Raw genomic sequence first — 20,003 nt, 5'->3', positions numbered from 1 at the left:
AAAAAGCAGCGGAAATAAGATTTTTGGTCATTTTATTTTCATAATTCAATGCTTTCATGGATCACAAGACTCAGCAGCGCACATAGGTATATTACACTAATTTCTTTTTGTCTTTACAGTTATAATCAGACTTGTAAACACCAACTTGCATTTAATTTTTGCAACCAACCTGTGATGAAAAGGCTATAAATGGACCGACTTAGGTGTCATCGACTTTTTCTTGGGGCTTATCGCCTTTGTTTTTCCAAACAGAGCTGTTCAGGGCAGTAAGATCAGACAGTCTGCTCAGTCTCTTTCTCCTGCTCTTCTTTTTGCATTATTTTCTCCACCATTTTCACATGTTGAAATAGAGACAGGTGACTGAAGGGGCTAGATATCTGGGCAGAGACAGCAAGAGTGCTTATCAGAGGAAATTCTTGGCTGGCACAGGGCTCAGCAGCGCTGCATTGATTCATCGCAGCTCAGGACTTAGAGCACATTGTGCAAAGTGCCATTAGCAGGGGAACAAACGCTAAAGACCCAGAGATAATCCATCTTTTAAATTATTATAATTATCCTCCTGAAATTCTTGGAAGCTGTTAGTATTGGTAACTCTTAATTGCTTTTCTTTCTGCAATACCAGATTTCACTTACCTGAACCAATTCTCACTTGTCCTTGATGCAGATATACACATACCTTCGTACCAGGTTTAGACATAGCGTGGTAGATTCAGGTTACAGTGCTCCTCTTACTTATTGTCAATTTACAGAGGATTTGCAAATTCTGAATTTTGCCTTGAATCTTTCATATGGCCACAGATTGTGGCCAAAAGCTGACGTTTTGCTCGCTGTTAGGTCACGACCAAAGAATACTTTTAAAGTATGTGTTTATTTGCACGTGTCCAAACAATATTTGAATTTGTCTTTGGTTCAAATATTGGCCTCAGCTTGCTTGAAACAAAAGACCCAACCACTTACTGGAAAACCACCTGGGTGCTTACTTAAAATTCAGTCTGAACTTGCTTGAAGTCTGGTTCCAATTCCTTTTGAAACCTGGCTCAGGATTCCTGCAGACTCAAACTGTGACAACACTTTTGAGGAACTGGCCTGATTTTACATGCTAAACATGTGAGTTGTACCTATGTTTGAAGTCCAAATGTATTCTTCTACTGAGACGGACATAAAGCGCTGTATCGGCCCACTTCGGCTTTCTCTTAATTATCGTGTTTTTCTTTTTCTTTTCCCAAGCTGCAAACCAAAGCAGAAGAGAGATGTTCTCTGTGTTCACTGAGTATTTTTGTAGCATTTGTAGCAATCATTTAGATGAAAAAATAGCACAATCGAAGTATTTCATTTGTTTGAGCTGCCTTGATTCAGTTAAGGAAATGCTCAGCGTGAGTAGTCCCATCCTTATTCAGCCTAGTCCTTGTGCACTCCTTAAAAGGCTTAAATTAAAACTCCTTAAATCAGTGCTGAAATGAGACCTGTGTGAGGTTTAGCAGCTGAACAAGAAAGGCAGTCTCGCTCTGTCTACACAAGGAAATGTTCCAGCGAGCCCTCTGAGATATTACCCAGGTCTGGAGACCTAATAACTTTACCATAAGTGGGCTATTCAGCATATTAATAATACATTTTAGCTATTGGATTTTTTTGTGGTAGTTACATCATTTCTTTCTCCGCATTGAATGTATCCACATCATTCACTTTCAGTCTCAAGACGTAAAAAGGTGAAGATAAGCATTCATCAGTAAATTTCTTTCATGAGTTTTATTTCAATTTATAGCATATCCATAAAAATAGAAACAGTCTTTAGAACCATTTTGTGATACATAGTTCCCAAGCTGAGATGTACAATGGAAATAGTGAAATAGCTAACGTGGATTTTTTTCCACATTTATACATTGAAGATGCTGTGAGAAGCAAGCAGGAATTATGCCATTTGCTGTAGAAATAAAGATGAAAATATAACTAAGCGTTTTAGTGTCTGTGTAGTTCATCAATCTACACACAGTTTCTCAGGATGTTTTTGCAGTAAGTTGCTCTAAGTTTGTACAGAAAACGCAGATTGAGAGTGCTCACGCCAACGCCTTTGACACTGTGATTTGCATGTAACTGTATAAATATAATATACTTTCCTATCTAGAGCTTTATACATATGAAAAATTATGGTACAATAAAAATCTATACACAGGTGCTACCAGTTCAGCAGCTGCTGACTTAAAGGATATATCTAAAAATATGATTGCTCAGCTTCTGAAATATAAAATAAAAGAGCAATCAGAAATGCTTTTTGTTTAAATAGTAATTTACATAAACATTCATCTCTTCATTTTCTCCATTTGCTTAGGTTCAGTAAAAGGATTCCCTTTGGTTGGTTGGTTGCATCTGTCCTTGGCAAGAATTGTAGTTTTAAATAGTCCTCTGTGTTTGTCTTAGGCAAAGGTTAATATATTTGTAAAACAGAGTAAACGTTGGCCAGCTTCTATTCCAACTTGGTGCTATTGTAATGCTGAATGACAAGTAGCTAGGCTGAAAGGTCGTGCAGAATGGGAACACAGATCGCATGGTTTCCACATGCTGAAAGATATGACAGTGAACGATAGCACTTGTACTGCATCCCTGGGTAAATCACTCTCTAGATTTATCCAGCATGCTTCTCGATGAAGCTTTATTGCTCAAAACTTTTAAGAGTAGGTTTAGCTGCTGCTCAGTCGCAAAGGGGTAACACATGTATATCCACAAATTCATTTTACTTCCGGGGAAGCCTGGTGAGAGATCTGGTTAAAAAGCAGCTTTACAAAGGAATTACAGTCATTTGCTAGATGACATACGTTAACCTGAGATGAAGTACACCAGTATTGCTACCGATCTCCACTATCCCTCTTTGCTCCCAGAGCAAGAGCGGGTGAAAACCTGGTGTCAGTGGATTTGTGCTGGTACCACTGACTTCAGGTTTTCACCCACTGTGTTGTCTGGAGTGGTGAAGAGCGTGGAGTGAAGGGCTGCAAATAACATGGGGTGGCAGGGAGAAGCGCTCTTTGGAGCAAAGTGAAGGTGCTCTCCTGATCTGCTGGCCTGACTCTTGTTATATGAACCATAAATGAAGGCAAAGGGAGTGGAATGTAGCCAATCAAGCTAAAAAAGAGGAAATCAGTGAGTTGCGCAAAAGCAAGCAATGCTAGCTCAGTCAGTCCAAAAAAAAAAAAAAAGAGAGAGAGAGATATACACTGAGAGAAAAAAAAATGCTTTGAAATACAGAGGCTGATTACTTGATTTGTAAATAAGATGAACTTCTCTCCACCCAGGTTATGAAAAGTAAAAATTGTCATGTATGGGTAATTGATGGTGACAGCTCTGGCGTACACAGTGTAGGAGGTAGTGTTATTGTTTAACATGCCCTACATGTGTAGATAACAAGTTAGGCTCTCGTGTTTGCCTACAAATTGTTGCTAAGCACATTTGATGACCTTTATATTGATAATTCTGTTGTCTTTTGGTTTCATCTTTATTTCTTTTTAAGATAAGCAAAAAATGGAATAGCCTACAACCTCCAGCTGCACCCTGCTGCATTTCAAGCAAATCTGGAATCAAATCCAGGCAATACCTGAGGAAATGGATATTGCCAGTACAGATTTAATATGCCTAAATTTTTTTCTTTTTTTTTCTTTTTTTTCCTTTTTTTGTCCTGGACTTCTCAGCCCCCAATATCTCTTGATATTGTTTTCCAAATTCCTCATCCCTGAAAAAAGTGAATTGGAAATGATCTTGGTTTCACCTCTGTTAACATCACCAAGAAAATCCTGTTTCTCAGCTCCCACATCTCATGCACTCAGTGACCTGGTGACGTGCCACCTCCTCTATTTTTTATTTCCCCGTGTTCTGTACGTGCTTGATTCCAGGAGGAAGCATTTGTGACTTAGAGAAAGAAGAAGCTGCTAATGAATGTTCAGTCTCTGCATAGCACTGCTAGAGGTGAGCCCAAAATACTGACCCACATCTGAATGTCCCCAAAGCCTGAGTGGCTTCATGTTGGCAAGTTTTTTTTCCCTACTAAGAATCCCAAGCAAAGCTGATAAATACAAAGGATGTAGATTTAGATTTGAGAAAAGCAAAGTGAACTCATGTTTTACATGCACTGGAGCTTCGCCTTTCTCAAAGGCTTTTTGAAAAGTATCTGTCCAAGTGAAACTTGACCTGCTAGGAGGACCATATGGCTTGAAGGAACAGGGGAGGCTTCTTCTGCATGTTATGGGATTAGTACATAAGTTTTACTTGTCTACTACCTCACCAATTTATGTGGCATGAGGTTGAATGCTCTAATTCGGAATGTAAGAGGATTTTTAATTATTTTTATGGAAAACTGGGGCATTTTAGTAAGTTTTCCCAGTCAGAAAACAATTATCTCCCTTCAATAGCTTTTGGTCCCTGAGACTGACTCTCTTCCTGCAGTTCACCTCAGAGATGTTAGTTAAAAATGAATAGCCCTTTTCCTGGGATGAGCTGAATGCCCTTTGGAGATTATGGAGGATACTCAGTACCAGGCAAGGTCAAGTCCTGAACTTCTGCCTACAGAAGAAGGTACCAGTGGTGGAGGTAGTATGAGTTCCCCAAACAAATGCTCACAGCCACCTTGTAGAGCCACTGCTCCTTGTGGCTAGGATGAGCTAACTGAAGACGAACCCACCGTCCAACTTAACAAAAGCAACTGGAAGCCACTAAGTTTTCTAAGTGTTTAAACACTTAGAAAATGGAGGAGGGAAGGAACAAGTGATATTGGCCAATGAAAGCTACAAACCAGATGATTATGGAACAAGACTACTTGGCTCAGAGATGCTTACTGTTTCCTCCACTTGTAGTTGCCTTCTGCAGTGGATTATCATACTCGCTAAATGCCCTAGTATTTCCCTCCTTCCCTTTCTTTGCATGACTCACAGCATTGTCATAAATCACATTACGCCTGTATGATTTAAAAAAAAAAAAGAGAAAAACTTCACAAGAAGGGAAAAATAATCATAATTCTATAATGTTATCGTATATCACAGAAAACTGTGTACATTTTTTCCCCATACAGGACATACTTCAAATAAAATAATTTTAACACCAATAATGATAGTGTTCCTTCTTCCCGACAGAAGTAGAATTGGTTTTTCACCCCAGTTTGGTACATAAATATAAGAAAATAGTCTTTGAATATTTACATCCAGATGTTTTATATGTTGTTTCTTGACATATTTAATTCTCATTTTCTCTCCAGCCACGGGCATTCTTTCCAAATTTGTATACTAATCTCCGACCATCCACACGCTCCAGGATTTCTCGTTTATAATAATATCTGTTAGAAGAAATACATAGAAAGAGATTTAAGATTCATTTCCTGTAGAGTCCTAAAAGGACACTCCCAGCTAGGGAATCCCACAGACATTTTTAAAGTCCTTATTTTCTATTGTTATAAATAATACCTAAGATTATTCTAACTGAAATAGAGTCAAAAAAAAAGGTTATCTTCTTTTTACTTTACATTATTTGTCTTCTGAATTTGAAATTCACCCTTTTCCAAGCCACAAAGTGTTGCCATATCTATCATACACTCTTGCAAATTTTCATGGGGTTTTTCTAGATAAGCCAGCATCTGAAATCAGACCAGGTAAGAATCTCAGTTTCCATTTAAAAATACATTGTGAACTTCACCTCAGCCCACTTGCCCATTTTTCCCTCTTACAGTCAAGCAGTTCCACTGGTGGTTTTTGTGGACTTACTATGCAGAAATGGAGGAAGAAAAAGAAAAGACAAACAAAAATGCAATGTACCACTCTCAAAATCAGTGAGAGAGACTTGGTTGTCAAATAAAGCAACTGGAGCTGCTTACAATTCATTTTGAAAAATTAACCAGATTCTCAGTTCAGGTTGTGATTCTGTATCTACCGCAGGTTTCTGTGGTGTCTTCTCAGCTCACCTCATAGCCCGACTGAGTTTCTCATAGGTCATGCTGCTGTTGTTTTTCTTCTTTCCCCAGAGCTGAGCCACAGCCTCAGATTTTAAAAACCTGAAGATACCTTCTGATCGGTCTTCCCACTTGATTAATCCTGGGTTTTTCTCAGGATTGAGAAGAATATCTCGAATAAATTCCCAGAGGTGAGTTCCTCGAGGGTCTAAAAGAGGAAGGGGGCAGGAGGAAGGCATTAAAGGAGTTTTCTGGGGTAGGCTCAACTTTGTTATACCATTTTGTTATGGTGTGTCATCTACAGAAAATGACTGTCCGGTATGGATGGCTCACAGCTCCCACACCGCAGGACCACGCTTCAGAGATATATAGGCAATAACGCTGACCACCCTTACACTGAGACCTGAGCTCAGAGCCAGTCTTCGGCGATCTGAATGCCCTGGTGAGAGCACAGGTAGGTACACCAGCAACAAGGGGAAGCCAAGGCCAAACCGGCCACAGCTTCATACTGCACTTGGCACTATTTCTACCTTGAAGATAAGGTTTAAGACTTCACCTCAACACACTTGTCCGTTTTTCCTGATAGTCTTTTACAGCATGACATGTAACCTGATATTATGGAGGTAACTGAGGTATCATGAAACAGCTGGGACAGCTGTAAAGTAGGAAATGAAACTGTCTGCATTTAAGGACAGACAGAGAGAAGGCAAAGGAGGTGAAATGACGTTCCACATCAACGAGTATTTTGTCTTCAGTCTATTAGATAGACTTGAAGAAGTAAGGGGGAGTAAAGCACATAGAAGGACAGAGACAAAGCTGGGTAGTCAAATTCATATTGGAAAAGGATATTTTAAAAGTTTGACTGAGACTAATTGCAAAACTAATTCCAAAAGAAGTATGCAATGAGCTAATGAAAAATCAAAATTGAGATATAGCAGTAAAGGAGTGATATCTTTGTGTAGGTCTGTGAGAATTTGAAATACAAGGATAATATGCGAATCATCAGAAGTCAAACTGTGTTACACTTTGCAAAAGAAATTAAAAGTCAACAATAAAAAAAATCAGTATATAAATGGAAGGAAAACAGGGGAAATACAAGGGTAGTACACTGAAGACTGAGATCGAGATTAAGATACCCCAGATATGGCCAAACAGCAAAATGAATAATTTGCGTCTGTTTTTGATACAGAACATGTTGAAGGTGAAGGCAAAAGCAAGTTGATTAGTGAAAGTTATTGTATGGGAATGGAAATGAATATAAAAGGCAAAAACAGATCTCAAAGTTCAACATGCAGGCCTCCCAAGTTAAGCACAACTTCATCCCACAGTTGCTGCAGAGACAGCACCAGAACGCCCGGGTTCAAGAGAATAAGGTGAAATAAATCTACCAAGATGTGGTAGTTTATGAACGAAGAATAGCAAACACAGTGACAAAGTGGCCCAGCAAAATAGAAGTCCCTTGGTCTGATTTCACAGCATGCAAGGGTTTAGAACAAATTTTGAAGGAAACAAAATAATCAAAGATATGAAGGTAAACAGAAACTGGTCTGTAGTGCAACATGGATTTATTAAAGGTAGGTTGTAGTCGACTGATCCAATATTTTCTTTGACATAATAATTATCTCCTAGAACCAAAAAAGGTCCGCCAGGAGCTGCTGAGGTGAGGTCCCAGGGCAGCACGCTGCGGGGGCCAGCCCTGCACCTTGCGATGGCACGCCATGGGGCATGGCTCTGCCCATGCATGGACCTTCCTGCTGTAATCCCGGGGGTTCCTTTGTCATTCCTGTGCTCCAGGTCAGCAGCCTATCTCAGCACAGGGCAGGGACAACTCATTTCTGCTTCTCTTTCCCTGTAACTTCTCCGTGATAAAAATATATACAGCTATACTGAGTCAAAAATCAGGTAAGCAACAGTACCAGAAACAGCCAGGTCCTTGGAGGATTCAATCACAGTGACTCCATCTAACGAGTCTTGTTTTCAAAATGAACTCAGAATGCTTTCTTTTCCCTCCCAAAGGGGATTTATGCTTAAGGTGTTTCTTTTCCTTCAGTCAAACTACCATTATAACCACGGATGTAGACTTACTGTGCTTCTTGGTGTGGGACTTTGGGGTATGCTCTTGTGTTTTTTTCACATCTGAAGAATCTGCAGAGAAGAAAAATGAAGCCTATTTGTAAATGTGATTAAAGGTTTTCCATTGACTAGCAGGTTGAAAGAAATAAAACCACAAAAAAGAACGAATATCTGTTTTTAAAGATAATCACTTTTCAGAAGGTAATCTAAGTAAGGAGGAAGGGGGAGAGTTTTGTTTTCTGTGCTATATGTTAATCAGCACACTTCACAAAGAGACCATTGATGAATAAAGAATGAATGCAGAGGTAAACATTTGGCTTCTGAAAGCTAAATTAGATTAACAAATACCTCACCCATGCTATGTGTGAGAGAGAGAAAAATAAGAGGATCACGTCTATAAAAGGAATCCTGAATTGTCCCATTATGTCTTAGGCTTTGCAGAAGCATGTAGCGTTGGGGGCTTATTTGTTTCTGCAGAGATGATCTAATGTGAAACGTATGTGCTGGTACCGATGCACAGAACACCTACCTGACTAAAACATAATGATCTGGCAAAGCCCTGTTGTTTGCAGGGGAGGGTGCGGGACTAGGACTGCGCTAGTAGGAGTTTTTGGCAGTGGGATGTGCCAATCTTGTTCTGTGGCTCTGAGCCACAGAAACATGCCATTTCTTATCAATGGAGCTATATCACCTGTAGCCAGCCTTGAGAGGAATCAGACTGCTGGCACGAGCGTTTGTTCAGAAACCAAGAAAAAGAAAAGTCCTGTCTGATTATCACTTTCAGCCACCTCGCATTCTGCACGTTTCATGCTCCCGCCCTAAAACAACCACAACTTGACTCTGCTATTGCCATTAATTAATAGCTTTCTCTTCATCAGTCTAATGGGCTAGTTCTAAGGAGTAGCCTCTCCTGTGTTTGCTTGTCGGTGCGTTTAGTGCCTGAATTCCATAAAGCAAAGCTTAAGGTCCCACGCACGTTTTCCCAGCTTCTATGAATGCACAATTATCATACTTTTTATGGAAACTGGGTATTTGCATGTGCAAATGACTCACGGGAAATATTCATTTGCATAAAAACTTGTCGGATTTGCACAAGCAATTGCAATGACTGCATGTGAAAAGGCAGATGCAAAGCTATTCACACACTTGCTTTATTCATACGTAACTGAACAGGTCAGAGAGGATAAGTCTAACCCCACTATTCTGGGCCTGACATAATTATTGTCCTTGACCCCCAAGCTGCAAACGTGCGCTGAGTCATTTTGCCTTCCCACTCTCAAAGAGCAGGAACCAGCATGAACCTCACTCAGCTTAGGGGGAAAAAGTAAAATGAGGCTTATTTCATTGCCTTTCCCCAAATTATGATTCCCTGATGTTATTAAAAGTCTCTGGTGAGGACAGCAGGACCAGGTCCTTTATTTGCCCTCTTATTTAAACCCCCCTCATTTTAAAATCCCACAATCCACTTGCAAATGTTTGCTGTGCTCCATTTAGTTGGAGATTTATTCTTGGAAATTCAGTTGTCTTTTACCTAGCCAGTGATTTATTCTTGATTTCAGTTGTGTAAATAGCCCCCCGTGTTCTGCCTCCGCTCTTACGTGGAGACCAATTTCAAACACGCAACGCTGGGAGGCTGGGGCCTGACAGATGAAAAGAGTTATGATGCTGTTTCAACAAAGCTGTCTTGCAAAACTTGTGACAACAGGTTGCAAAGTATTTGCATATGATTCAGGAATGAGCCATTTCTTTACGGGATATACAAATTTAGTTTTTACAGGAGGCTGTGCCCTTGGCGTGCCACCCTTGCTCTAGGCTCAACAAGTCAGTGGGTAAACACACAGAGCCAGGAGCTTGATGGATCCCCAGTCCCGTCAGAGAGCTCTGAAATCCTCGCAGCCATTTTATGAGAGTGGGTGGGGGCGGCAGAGAAAGCAAATAGGGTGCTTTTTTTTAAAGTTTTGGTGGTTTTCTGTTGGTTTTTTTTTCTTTTTATTGCTGAGTGCATTAGTGGAAACCATATGTCACCTTGGCAAGGCTGGCTGTGCTCGGAGGTCAGGACACACCGAACACGCACGCACAAGACGCTGCTCCTGCTGCCTGCGTGCTCATCGGCATCGGGCAGCCCTGAGGAGCCGGGGGCTCAGGCAAAGGGCTACGAGTAAGGCACGCAGCGACAGCGCTTGTGAGGCAGCGTCCACGGCTGCACGTTCTCCTTTCTCATCTCCTGTGGCTTCCGCTACTTTCTCCCTCTGCCTGTTTGCTTAAGAGCCCCCAAGAGCGTCCTGCCTTTTGTCTCCCGCAGTCTCTGCTTTCTTCATTTCTCCCCACCTTGCGTCGCCTGCAGAGCACCCCAATGCACGGCGCCCTGACTGCGCTTTTACCTGGCCCTACATCCAACGGGCTTGCTCTCTTGCTTGCCCTTCAGCAGGCAGATTATCCCTCTGCTGCATCCCCAGGACAGCTCTCTGCAGGGCTGACATGGCAGGTGCTGACCTCCCCGGGACGGTCATGAAGCCGCCATCAGGTGAGAGAGGCTCCAGCAGGGGTTGTGGGGTGCAGGGGAGCCGAGGGCTCCCCGCCTGCCCCGTGGCTCCTGTGCACCAGCCCGGGGCAGCCCTGAGCCTGGCCACCCGCAGGGGACCGATTGTTTGCTGCCTAGGGAAGCCCAGCCCTGTCTGGGGAGGACCATGGCGCTCATTTGCCCATGTTCAGCTACACCACAGAAAAGCTTATGACAGAGCTGGAACGTCTCATCTCTGACACTAACATCTTCCCCCTTGACTCATTCGCTTTAAAAGACATGTGGAGGTTGCAGATTGTTTGATCTTCTTTGTCTTGACAGAGAGAAGGGAGAAGCACTTCTTTCAAGCAAGCTACAGTAATAATGATAGCTAAAAGAGTTGTCAGAATCAGTATTGCTTGGTTTAAAAAAACCGGAGGCTCAGATTCAGTCCTGCAACAGAAGACCACGGAGACTATTATATGTCAGTAGCTCTGGGACAAGCGACAAACAATTAACAACATAATTACAAATTGCTTACCAGGAGGCTGGTGACTAGGTGTGGTCATGGAGATCTGAGCACGGCAGAACGTTTTACTGTCTAATAACTCTGGGAATTAAAAAGAAGACATTTAAAGTAATATCCTCTGACAACAATAAAAACACCTCAGAAATGCATAAAGAATTGTGGTGTTAGTTACCTACTGTGCTACCATAGCCACTGTCATACAGATAATTCTCGTCTTTCCAGGACACCATTAACGATGGATCTGAAGGTAAAGGACCAAAGGAAAATCAGATCACTACAAGCATATTTTTTAGCACAGACGTGAATAGTGAGCACTGAAAGACTGCGGAAATAAGAAGTGTGCAAAAGTGAACTGAGAAAAGAAATGAGAAGTGAAGGGGCTAGCTGAGAGATTATTTCCTTTCACTCCAGTTATGGATGGGGTTTTGCACACTCAGACCAATGTACTTAGACAAACACTGACTTTTTAAAATAATGTAGTAGGCGCTTCCCTTTCCTGGTGAATATTTATGCATGCCCTTGTGGGAGTTTTTATATGCCAGTTACTACCCAATCCAGTCCTGAAATCTCAGTCCCTGATGATTATGACAGTGCTTTGGTGCCATGGAAATGAAAGTGTTCTCAAATATCTAGTAGAACAGGAGAATGCTTATAATGAACATTTATTTCTATAATTGTAGAACTCGAAAGTCCCCTCTGAAACAGGGCTTCATGTGTACACACATAGCAAGAAACATCAAAGCCTAACCCTAGACGTCGGGCCATTTTATTCCAGGCGTGTCAAGTCCTCATCCTTCACCTAAAGGCCATCTTTACGATTAAAGAGAACAACTTTTTAGTGACCTTCTGGTCAGGTGGATCAATAAAAGCAGAAGAGGAGTATTGTCTTTATAACCTGTAAATCGATCAAGAGCTGCCAAAATTTCTCATGTTCATATAAATACAGTCAAAAAAAACCCTCAAATATGAGTTATAGCTAAATCATCATGTTTGGCTGAGTTACCACTTATGACATAGGAATTTAGCAGGCCTGCTAAGTAATAGCTGCATGTTTGGGCACCCGGAGCTTGTGCTCCTACAATAGCACACACCCTTTGCTTGTTTGGACACCTGATCTCCAAATGTTGTCTCTGAAAGCAGGCCTTACCCAGCAGGAACATAAGGAGACTGCTTGTCTTTACGTTTCAGCCTTTCCCAGTACCCATGTCTTAGCAACCTCAGGAGCCTACCGGGACGAGGCAGGCTTCCTCTCTGAGCCCATCAGCCTCATCTCTAACCCCTTGCAAGGAGCCTCTTTCCCCAGCTGTACAACCTTGCCAGCCTGCTGCTCCCTGCCCCAAAACCAAGCCTGGCCTGCCTACGCTGAGGCTTGCTGCTGCCCCACAACAGAGCGTCGCCTGAGCGGACGGCCCCCTGCTCATCTGGCAGTGACAAGGTGCAGCTGATCATCGCGGGCCGTGGTCTTTCCAGGACATACAGCTGCAGGACTGTGCACTCCACATCTCCAGTGAGGGCTGGATTAACGTTATATCAGGATCCCATAAATCAGGACTTTGTGGATTAGTTTTAAAAAAGGATTACTGTGGTTTTTCGTATGGCAAGCATCGAGCCTGCTGCGCACATGCAGCCTGCAGCACGTGCTCCCAGCGCGAGTGAGCACGCGGCAAGGACCAGGCTGCGAGAACAATGCTTGTCTGCTGCTAGGAGCAGGCAAATGGCCTCCCAGACTGGAGAGGCCAGGCCCCGCTGGCTTAGCTGCAAGGACTGGCCATCCATCTTTGACTGAGACATCACACGCTACAAATACGTATTAACTCCATCAGGAGATATTAAAATGTGGCTCATGATCACACCCACACACAAAGGAGCTGAGACTACCTGGACAGAGAGTGACCAGATATGGGCAGAGGTGTTCTTGGAAAGGAACCTGAAAAATAGTCATGCTTAAAGAAGAGGATTGAACAGAGTTCAATTGAACAGAGTTCTTTTCTTGGTGAACTGAAAGTCCGAGAGGAAAAGGATTTAGCTAAGAATACAATGGGAAAAAGACTGTCACAGGAAAAATGCAGATTTCATCAAACCAAAATACTACCTGAATTTCAGTTGCAGTTGAAATACATAAAGAAACGTAAGATTTTGATTTTTCCATTCAAAATTGGTTTTTTGGGGGGAAATTTCCTCACGTTTCAAAGCATTAGCAGCTATCACAACAAAATATATTTTCTCTTTTTTTAGCAGAGAATACTGTGAATAGAATTATTCTGAGTTGGAATCCACTGAATGAAGCAAAGAATGAAGTTTTCTACACAGCTGTACTCACTGGCCACTGCAAGCTATATTCATTCTGAAGGTAAATGTTTGCAGCGATACTGCAAAGGTCTCCCAGCTCAAATGATCACCTGCAAACTGAAATATGGCGGTACCACCTGAAACGTCAAAAATTCAGTAGATGTTCACTGATATTTGTGTTATTCATTTTATTCTGGACGATGTGCTTTCCATTGTAACCAATGCCACTTTGATCTCTCTCTTGAAATGGGCAATTTCCCCTTACGGTTGCCATCAGAAGTCAAGTTACCCAACTATTACTCACCTGTTTGTTCTGTCTTCACAACAACATTATGAGATTGATACATGTCACTTCCGCACTGACCTGCAAGAAAGCATATGCAGATAGGATGTATATCAACAAGCACAGAAAAATCAAAGATACTAGCTCCAAGCAGGGACTGCTACAGTTGAGCCAGGGGTGAATTCTGGAAGATGATACACACCCTTTCCCCTGGTCCTTCAGACTCTGGCCTTATACCAGATATAAGCAGTACAGCAATATAGCTAATTAGGGGTGAGCCATATAGCAAATCTAGCAGATGAGATCTGCCAGGAAGGTTTCTGAGGAACATAAGCAACTTCTGAAGAATGCAAAAGTCAGACCACTGTACACGCGCCTCTGTCCCTGCGTGGGCTGGTGTCTATTTACCGTTCCATTTTAGGTGCTGAAGGTTGCTGTAAAGCAGTTGCCCTGCCGTCCCCGCTGCCTGAGTGAATTCCTGCAGACTCATGCTGCACAGATGTTCCCCGTTGATATCGAACTCCTGGAAAGGTATGCAGTTGGCATCCAGCTGGTTGGTATCAAGGAGATGTTGCAGCCACTCCCAGACCTGAAACTTGGTCCAGTACTGCGGGTGGATTTCGTGCCACTGCGTTCCATAGAAACTGCTCGACACTGGAAAAGAAAAGGTTGAGTGTTTACGGGCTCCGTTAGCACCACGGGATTAGATCAAGGACAGGAAAGGTATATAGTTAAATTGCACATCCTGGGCATCGATAGATCTAGATTCTTGTCTCGGGCCTTATCACTAGCTCACTAGCTACTGCTGGAGCAGATCATCTTATTTTTTTCCTCCCTCAGGTTTCCGATTAAAAAATGGGAGTTATTACCTTATCCCTTTCTTATCAATGTGTTGAATGAGTAGGAATGAATTTAGTAACGCTGGCAAAATACACCAAAATTCTTTGCTGGAAGATACCTTGCAGGAGTACTGTCGCAAAGGTATGCTGATCCTTGTGTGGGAAAAGAGTTTCAGTGCATCAGATAATGATGAAAAATCTTGCAAAATCCCCGTAATGTACAGCAGAAATTTCGTTTGAATAAGTACTAAATAAAGAAAGACTATGAACTGTGAGATTCGGCCAAAGAATAGTAAAAACAAAGGTGCTCTCATGTTGCTCCAAAGTAAAAATCTGTCAGTATTGCCCCCAGTTTCATGATAGAGCCAGCGTTCTAACAAATGCACATTATCTCTGTAATCAGTTAAGGTGATTTCTGAGTACAATTGTAAAATTCATTTTTTCATTATGGAAGTTGCCCAATTTTCTTCTCAGGTTTTCTGAATCTTTTCTTGGCCAATCTTCCCTCAGTCATATGTCACTGCATGACAGTAATATACCCGTACAAATGGAAGAACCTGAGTATGTGAAAAGAAATCTCACCTAGGGATGGGATAATTATACAAGATAAGAACAATGGCAGGATGGCTTGGTATGGCCTCACAGGAGGGCCGGCAAAAGGAGGACAGTGGGGTTCATCCCTTGAGAAGGAGGACAGTGGGGTACCCCAGGCAGACAGTGCTTGGCAGGGCAGGAAGGGCCAGAAGGGTTTCAGCATTAGGGAGTGACAGACAGCCTGCACAGGGGCTGAATTGCAGGAAGAGGGAAGACTGCTGTGGCCTCGCTCTGTGGTAGCCACACTCCGGGATGGGTCTTCATCCTCATAGCACTGATCCACTCCTTCACAGTTTCTCCCAAGAAAGAGTACCCCCACAGCTGTGAGAGACACTGGCAACAGTGGATATTGCTAGAGGACCACAAGCAGCAGAGTTAGCACATTGTAGGAAATTACCTCCGCTCAGCTAGACCTCAGGTCTCCGGCTGAGATACTGGGCACATTGCTAGTTTATAGGTGAAGACAAAAAAAGCCCCACATTTACTTAGGTTTCTCTGTCACTACTGGCCACTGAGGTCTGTGTCAGTAGCTTAGGAAGAGTTTGCATGGTTGTTTCTCATCCTGCTATTGAAGATTTGGGGAATAAGTGCACATAATTAAAAGTATAGTACGTCAGAGAATAGAGGCATGATGTAGCCATGAAGTATTCCCCGAAAAAGAGGTTGATAAGCATTGCCATCACTTTGGAAGGGTAAAGGATTTTCAGGGCCACCGGAAGACTTCTGAGGGCCTTTAGTGAGAGGAAAGAACAGCTAGATAAAATGAAGCAAAGGGGTGAATAATAGTAGAGGCTGGCCTGAGTTCTCAGTTTCCTCTGGCTCTAAAATGCAAGTGAATCCTGAGGAATTTCACACTCGGATTCCTGCAAATAAACCCCACAAATTTCTCTTTGTGAAATTCTGTGTGAATTTAAACTCAGCCACCATTTTCCCCAAGAATCAGTAAATGGGGACAGTAAATTTATTAAGTGCACACTTACATATTCCTGTGTATTCAGAAATGAATATAAAACAAATATAAAGGAGCAGAAACTTTCTCTTTCAGTTTAGTTACAGCATAATGTAGATTAGAAGGATAACTACAGTGTGTGTTTTACTGCTCAGATTTTAAGATTTAGCCAAGCACCCAAAAAGCACTATTTTGGGTGGTGAAAATTATTTAAAATTATATCCAACACTATATATATCTATACATCCATACAGTTTTATATGGAGGGATACTATTTATATTATAAGCATAATATTGCATATGTGTGTGTGTGTGTGTGTGTGTGTGTGTGTGTGTGTGTGTGTGTGTAAACACACAGCTATGATACATATCTCAGTATATCACTAATCAGAAGACAGTAAGATAAATTTCACACTGTGTCACATCTTGGGAGTTATTTTAGGTGTAAAAGTCATCACTATCTGGTAGTCATTAGAGGGCTTATATAGGATTGAAGAGATGGTTCTGTATATGTAAGAGAAGATGTTCACAGATCACAAACTATTTAGTGCCCTAATGCCGGTCTAATTACATAGCTATCCTAGTGATTTGAGATGAAAAAGCAAATGCAGTAAAGAAGCAAAAAGACTACTCCCTTTCAAAGCCAGAGGGGTGATTAACATTGAAATACAATGTTGATTCAGAGAGGGCACGAGGGGTAAATGGAAGAGAGAAAGATTTCTGGACTGAGAAGAGGGAACTTCTGGCACTTTTGTCACTACTGAATTAACTTTAAGAGAAAGTAATGAAATGAACTATAAAATGGTCTTTTTCAGAGACTTACTTTTGTGGATTTAGCTTTTACAAATAAAATAACAAATAGAAATTTTCCTATCAGAAGTAAAACTCCAGTAAGTTAGGCTAGAAGCAGTATCACTGAAAAATACTACTGGTGTATATTTCAAGAAGTAGTGTTCCCCCACCCCTCAAGAAAAGCATAGCTCAGAGCTGTGGCATTCCTCCTACCGTTGCATGTGGAATATCCGTCTGTCCAAGAAGGCTGCTGGTGGAGTAGGTTGCTGCTGGAATTGATACTCATTCTGCCAGCTCCTTCCAAAATCATGATCTGTAAGTGAATCAAACAGCTTGCTTAGTGAGCCGTGTCTAGTCCAGAAGGTATATGGCAAAAAAAACAAAGAAAAAAAAATCCACCGAAGGTGAAGTGAGCAAGCCAATTCCATTTGTAGAAGATACAATTGAAATCAAGAACATGTTGCCACAACCCCTCTTCAGCTGCCACAAAATCTCCTTATGATAAACATTACCGTGTTTGATTTGCATACGCAAGAAGCAAGTTTCTACAGCTGCCCATCCATAAATGAATAATCTGTAATAATCCGTCAGAAATGAAGCCTAATGAAAAGACAAGGCTCCTGACGGAGCAATACAGGAAGACTGCCAAGGTTTGTGAAGCGAAATACAAAGTGGTTTGACTTTTTTTTTTGATTTAAAGCGAAATTTCAAAAGTTAAAAAAATGTGGTTTAAATACGGGGGGTTTTTTCTTTCCCTTTTTTTTTTTTTTTTTTTTGAGGTGAGAGAAAGAACTTTTCAATAATTGCAAATTAAACTATACAGTTGACAACAACGCCTGTTCAGACACCTCTTCACACAGAAGGATCCACTCCATGATGTTACAGGGAGGTAATGTTACAGGGAATATCTTGCCAGCTGACCAGTTCCTTATCTGATCCGTGTCACTAGTGTGCATAATACGTTCTCACTGGCCAATGTCACAGATCATATGTTTCAAACCACAGAAAAATCAGAGGGTCAAGGTAAAAGATCTTGTAAATGAGACAGCCATTGCCACAACAAACAATATTTCTGAGTAACACTACCACCAAAATAACATTCCCTGCTTTAAGTGACACAAAGTTTCCTTTCAATTTACATTAGTGATAGCATCATGAGTAAAACTATCCTTTTTTATTTTGGTTATACATCTCTAGTGCTAAATTACAGGATATCACAGAAAAATAAGTCACACATTATGCATTTGTTCATACCAGTGAACATATACAAGCATTATCTTCCAATGGTTTAAAGTAGAGAAGTTTAAAAATGGGTATTATACACATACAGTATAGACATTCTTGAACAGCTTGGAAAAGTATTCTGCTAAATATTCAGGACATTATTCTTAATTAAAAAGAGGCTGAAATATAAAATGGACTGACGAAAAGTAAATTGCTGGTCTTGGCCTCTTATCCACTGAAGCCAATTAGAAAACGTCCATCGAGAGCACAGTGCTTAGAAGCAATCCCAGCCCTGGTTTCAAAGAACTGCCTGAAAACCACTGCGGCTGGTATTTTCCTCCATCATTTTTCAATACGTTAAGTCATTTTAAAACTTAAAAGTTAGCACATTTTAAAGGGAAGTGTGTGTCCATATATTTATATGTTTCTGAGAATTACTTTAAAATCCAAAGCCTTAGGAAGTATATCACAAGCAATAGGCCTTTATATTATGACCCAGCTCAGGGCCTTTTTTTTTGGTAGCCAAACAGAAAGGCAAAATCAGGCTGTGGGTGTTTTAACATTTGCTTTCCACCCTTAATTCCAACAAACCTGTGATTCAGTTACTGCCGCTGTGGAGGATTTCCCATAGCAGGTGGGGGGCGGGGGAGGATAAAATGTTAACAATGAACAGAAGATACAGTAGCATCCCACTCTGGCCAAGTAAAAGATGATAGTTGTATCAGTCAGTAAATTTATGCAGACTATAAAAGAAGACAGATTTTGGCTCCATGTTAAAGTCAAATGACTTGGTATTGTGAGGGAGAAAGCGTCAGAAACCTGCTACACTCATTTTAAAGAAGTTCATCCTACAACATGAGTATCACTCATTTCATATGCTTGATATAGGAGAGTGTTAAGCAATAGCTGGCTGTGTAAGATGTGCTGCATGTTTGACAGTCCATACATACACCTCTGAGAAGGCACAGACTGATAGACATATCAAATTCTCTATATTATTATCTTGTTTTTAATTATTTAAGACCTCATTTATTATCATAAAATTTTGAATGAGTCAAGTATTAACGATAAAATATCTTATTAGAGTATCAAATAGAGGTGAGGTAGAATACCAGGTCTTCTGTTGAAGTTATAAAACTTGATGACTAGCAAACAACTCCTAGGAACAGTTTGGCAAATTCACCTCTTTTTAAAACTTTTCAGTATACAGTTAATATTGAATTTCAAATTATTGGTTTGAAGTCATACTTTCAAAGAACATTTCAGAGTTACAGATCTGGTCATTTTGTGGAAATAAAAACGTAACTGGGAAAATGTGTTGTTATGAACTGAAATGATTTCTCTGTTCAAGCGCCTGTGTATCTTTGCCCTGAACATTCAGTTTAGGTAAATTCATTTTTCTTTCTTCCTAGCAAGCCAGCTGAATTTCCACACCGAAACGTCCTTTGACACTTTGGTCCAGCAACTGAAGCTATGGATAGTTAGGGAAATCAAATCATGAATCTTCTATGTTTTCTCTATCCCTAGCAATAACTAGAAGTAATGCATATTTGAGGTCTGAGTAGAAGCACTCTGAAACCCCTTTACCTAGATTTCAGTTGTTCCCTGAAAATCTTCTTCCTCTTTTGCAGTCTAGCAGACAATTATTCTCCACAGTATTCCTAAGCAACACCACCTCTATTTTCAGATGATATACATGACACTTGCTTTACAAATTAATTGACCAATATATCCTCTATTTGAAAGCTATGTTACCTCTTTTTGAAAGCTGTTTAAGGTACCTCAAACAAAATAACTTCATTATCTCCCCATATCACCTGTGGGAACAATTGTGCATGGAAGAAAGAACTTGAAATATGACAACAGTCATAGGAACAGGATTGAATTCAGCTTTAAACTTTTGCAAATAACTGGGTATTATTCAAGGTACTGATTTTGACTCATTTATATATAATACGATATTAATATAACAGCCATAGGAATTACAGCCTGGAAACTGTCAGGTCACCTC

General features: G+C 41.0%; 1 protein-coding gene across 5 annotated transcripts in view; it reads right to left on the bottom strand.

Annotated features, from left to right (window-relative positions):
• Positions 1-1,747: 1,747 nt before the first annotated feature.
• The window catches only part of EHF (ETS homologous factor), a 44,594-nt gene continuing 26,338 nt past the window's right edge, over positions 1,748-20,003 (bottom strand). For all 5 annotated transcript variants that reach the window (XM_068945453.1, XM_068945452.1, XM_009688430.2 and 2 more), the window contains 8 exons: positions 16,982-17,081; positions 14,003-14,248; positions 13,616-13,675; positions 11,195-11,263; positions 11,035-11,103; positions 8,006-8,065; positions 5,933-6,128; positions 1,748-5,311 (listed from right to left, as the gene is read on the bottom strand). In XM_068945453.1, coding sequence (XP_068801554.1) covers positions 5,212-5,311; positions 5,933-6,128; positions 8,006-8,065; positions 11,035-11,103; positions 11,195-11,263; positions 13,616-13,675; positions 14,003-14,248; positions 16,982-17,081 — 900 coding nt within the window. In that variant the 3' untranslated portion in view covers positions 1,748-5,211. The remainder of the gene's footprint in view (positions 5,312-5,932; positions 6,129-8,005; positions 8,066-11,034; positions 11,104-11,194; positions 11,264-13,615; positions 13,676-14,002; positions 14,249-16,981; positions 17,082-20,003) is intronic.

This window comes from Struthio camelus, chromosome 5 (assembly GCF_040807025.1).
Source record: "Struthio camelus isolate bStrCam1 chromosome 5, bStrCam1.hap1, whole genome shotgun sequence".
Classification (NCBI taxonomy): Eukaryota; Metazoa; Chordata; class Aves; order Struthioniformes; family Struthionidae; genus Struthio; species Struthio camelus.
The sequence above is the reverse complement of the archived record's forward strand: the minus strand, read 5'-3'. Positions and strand labels throughout refer to the sequence as shown.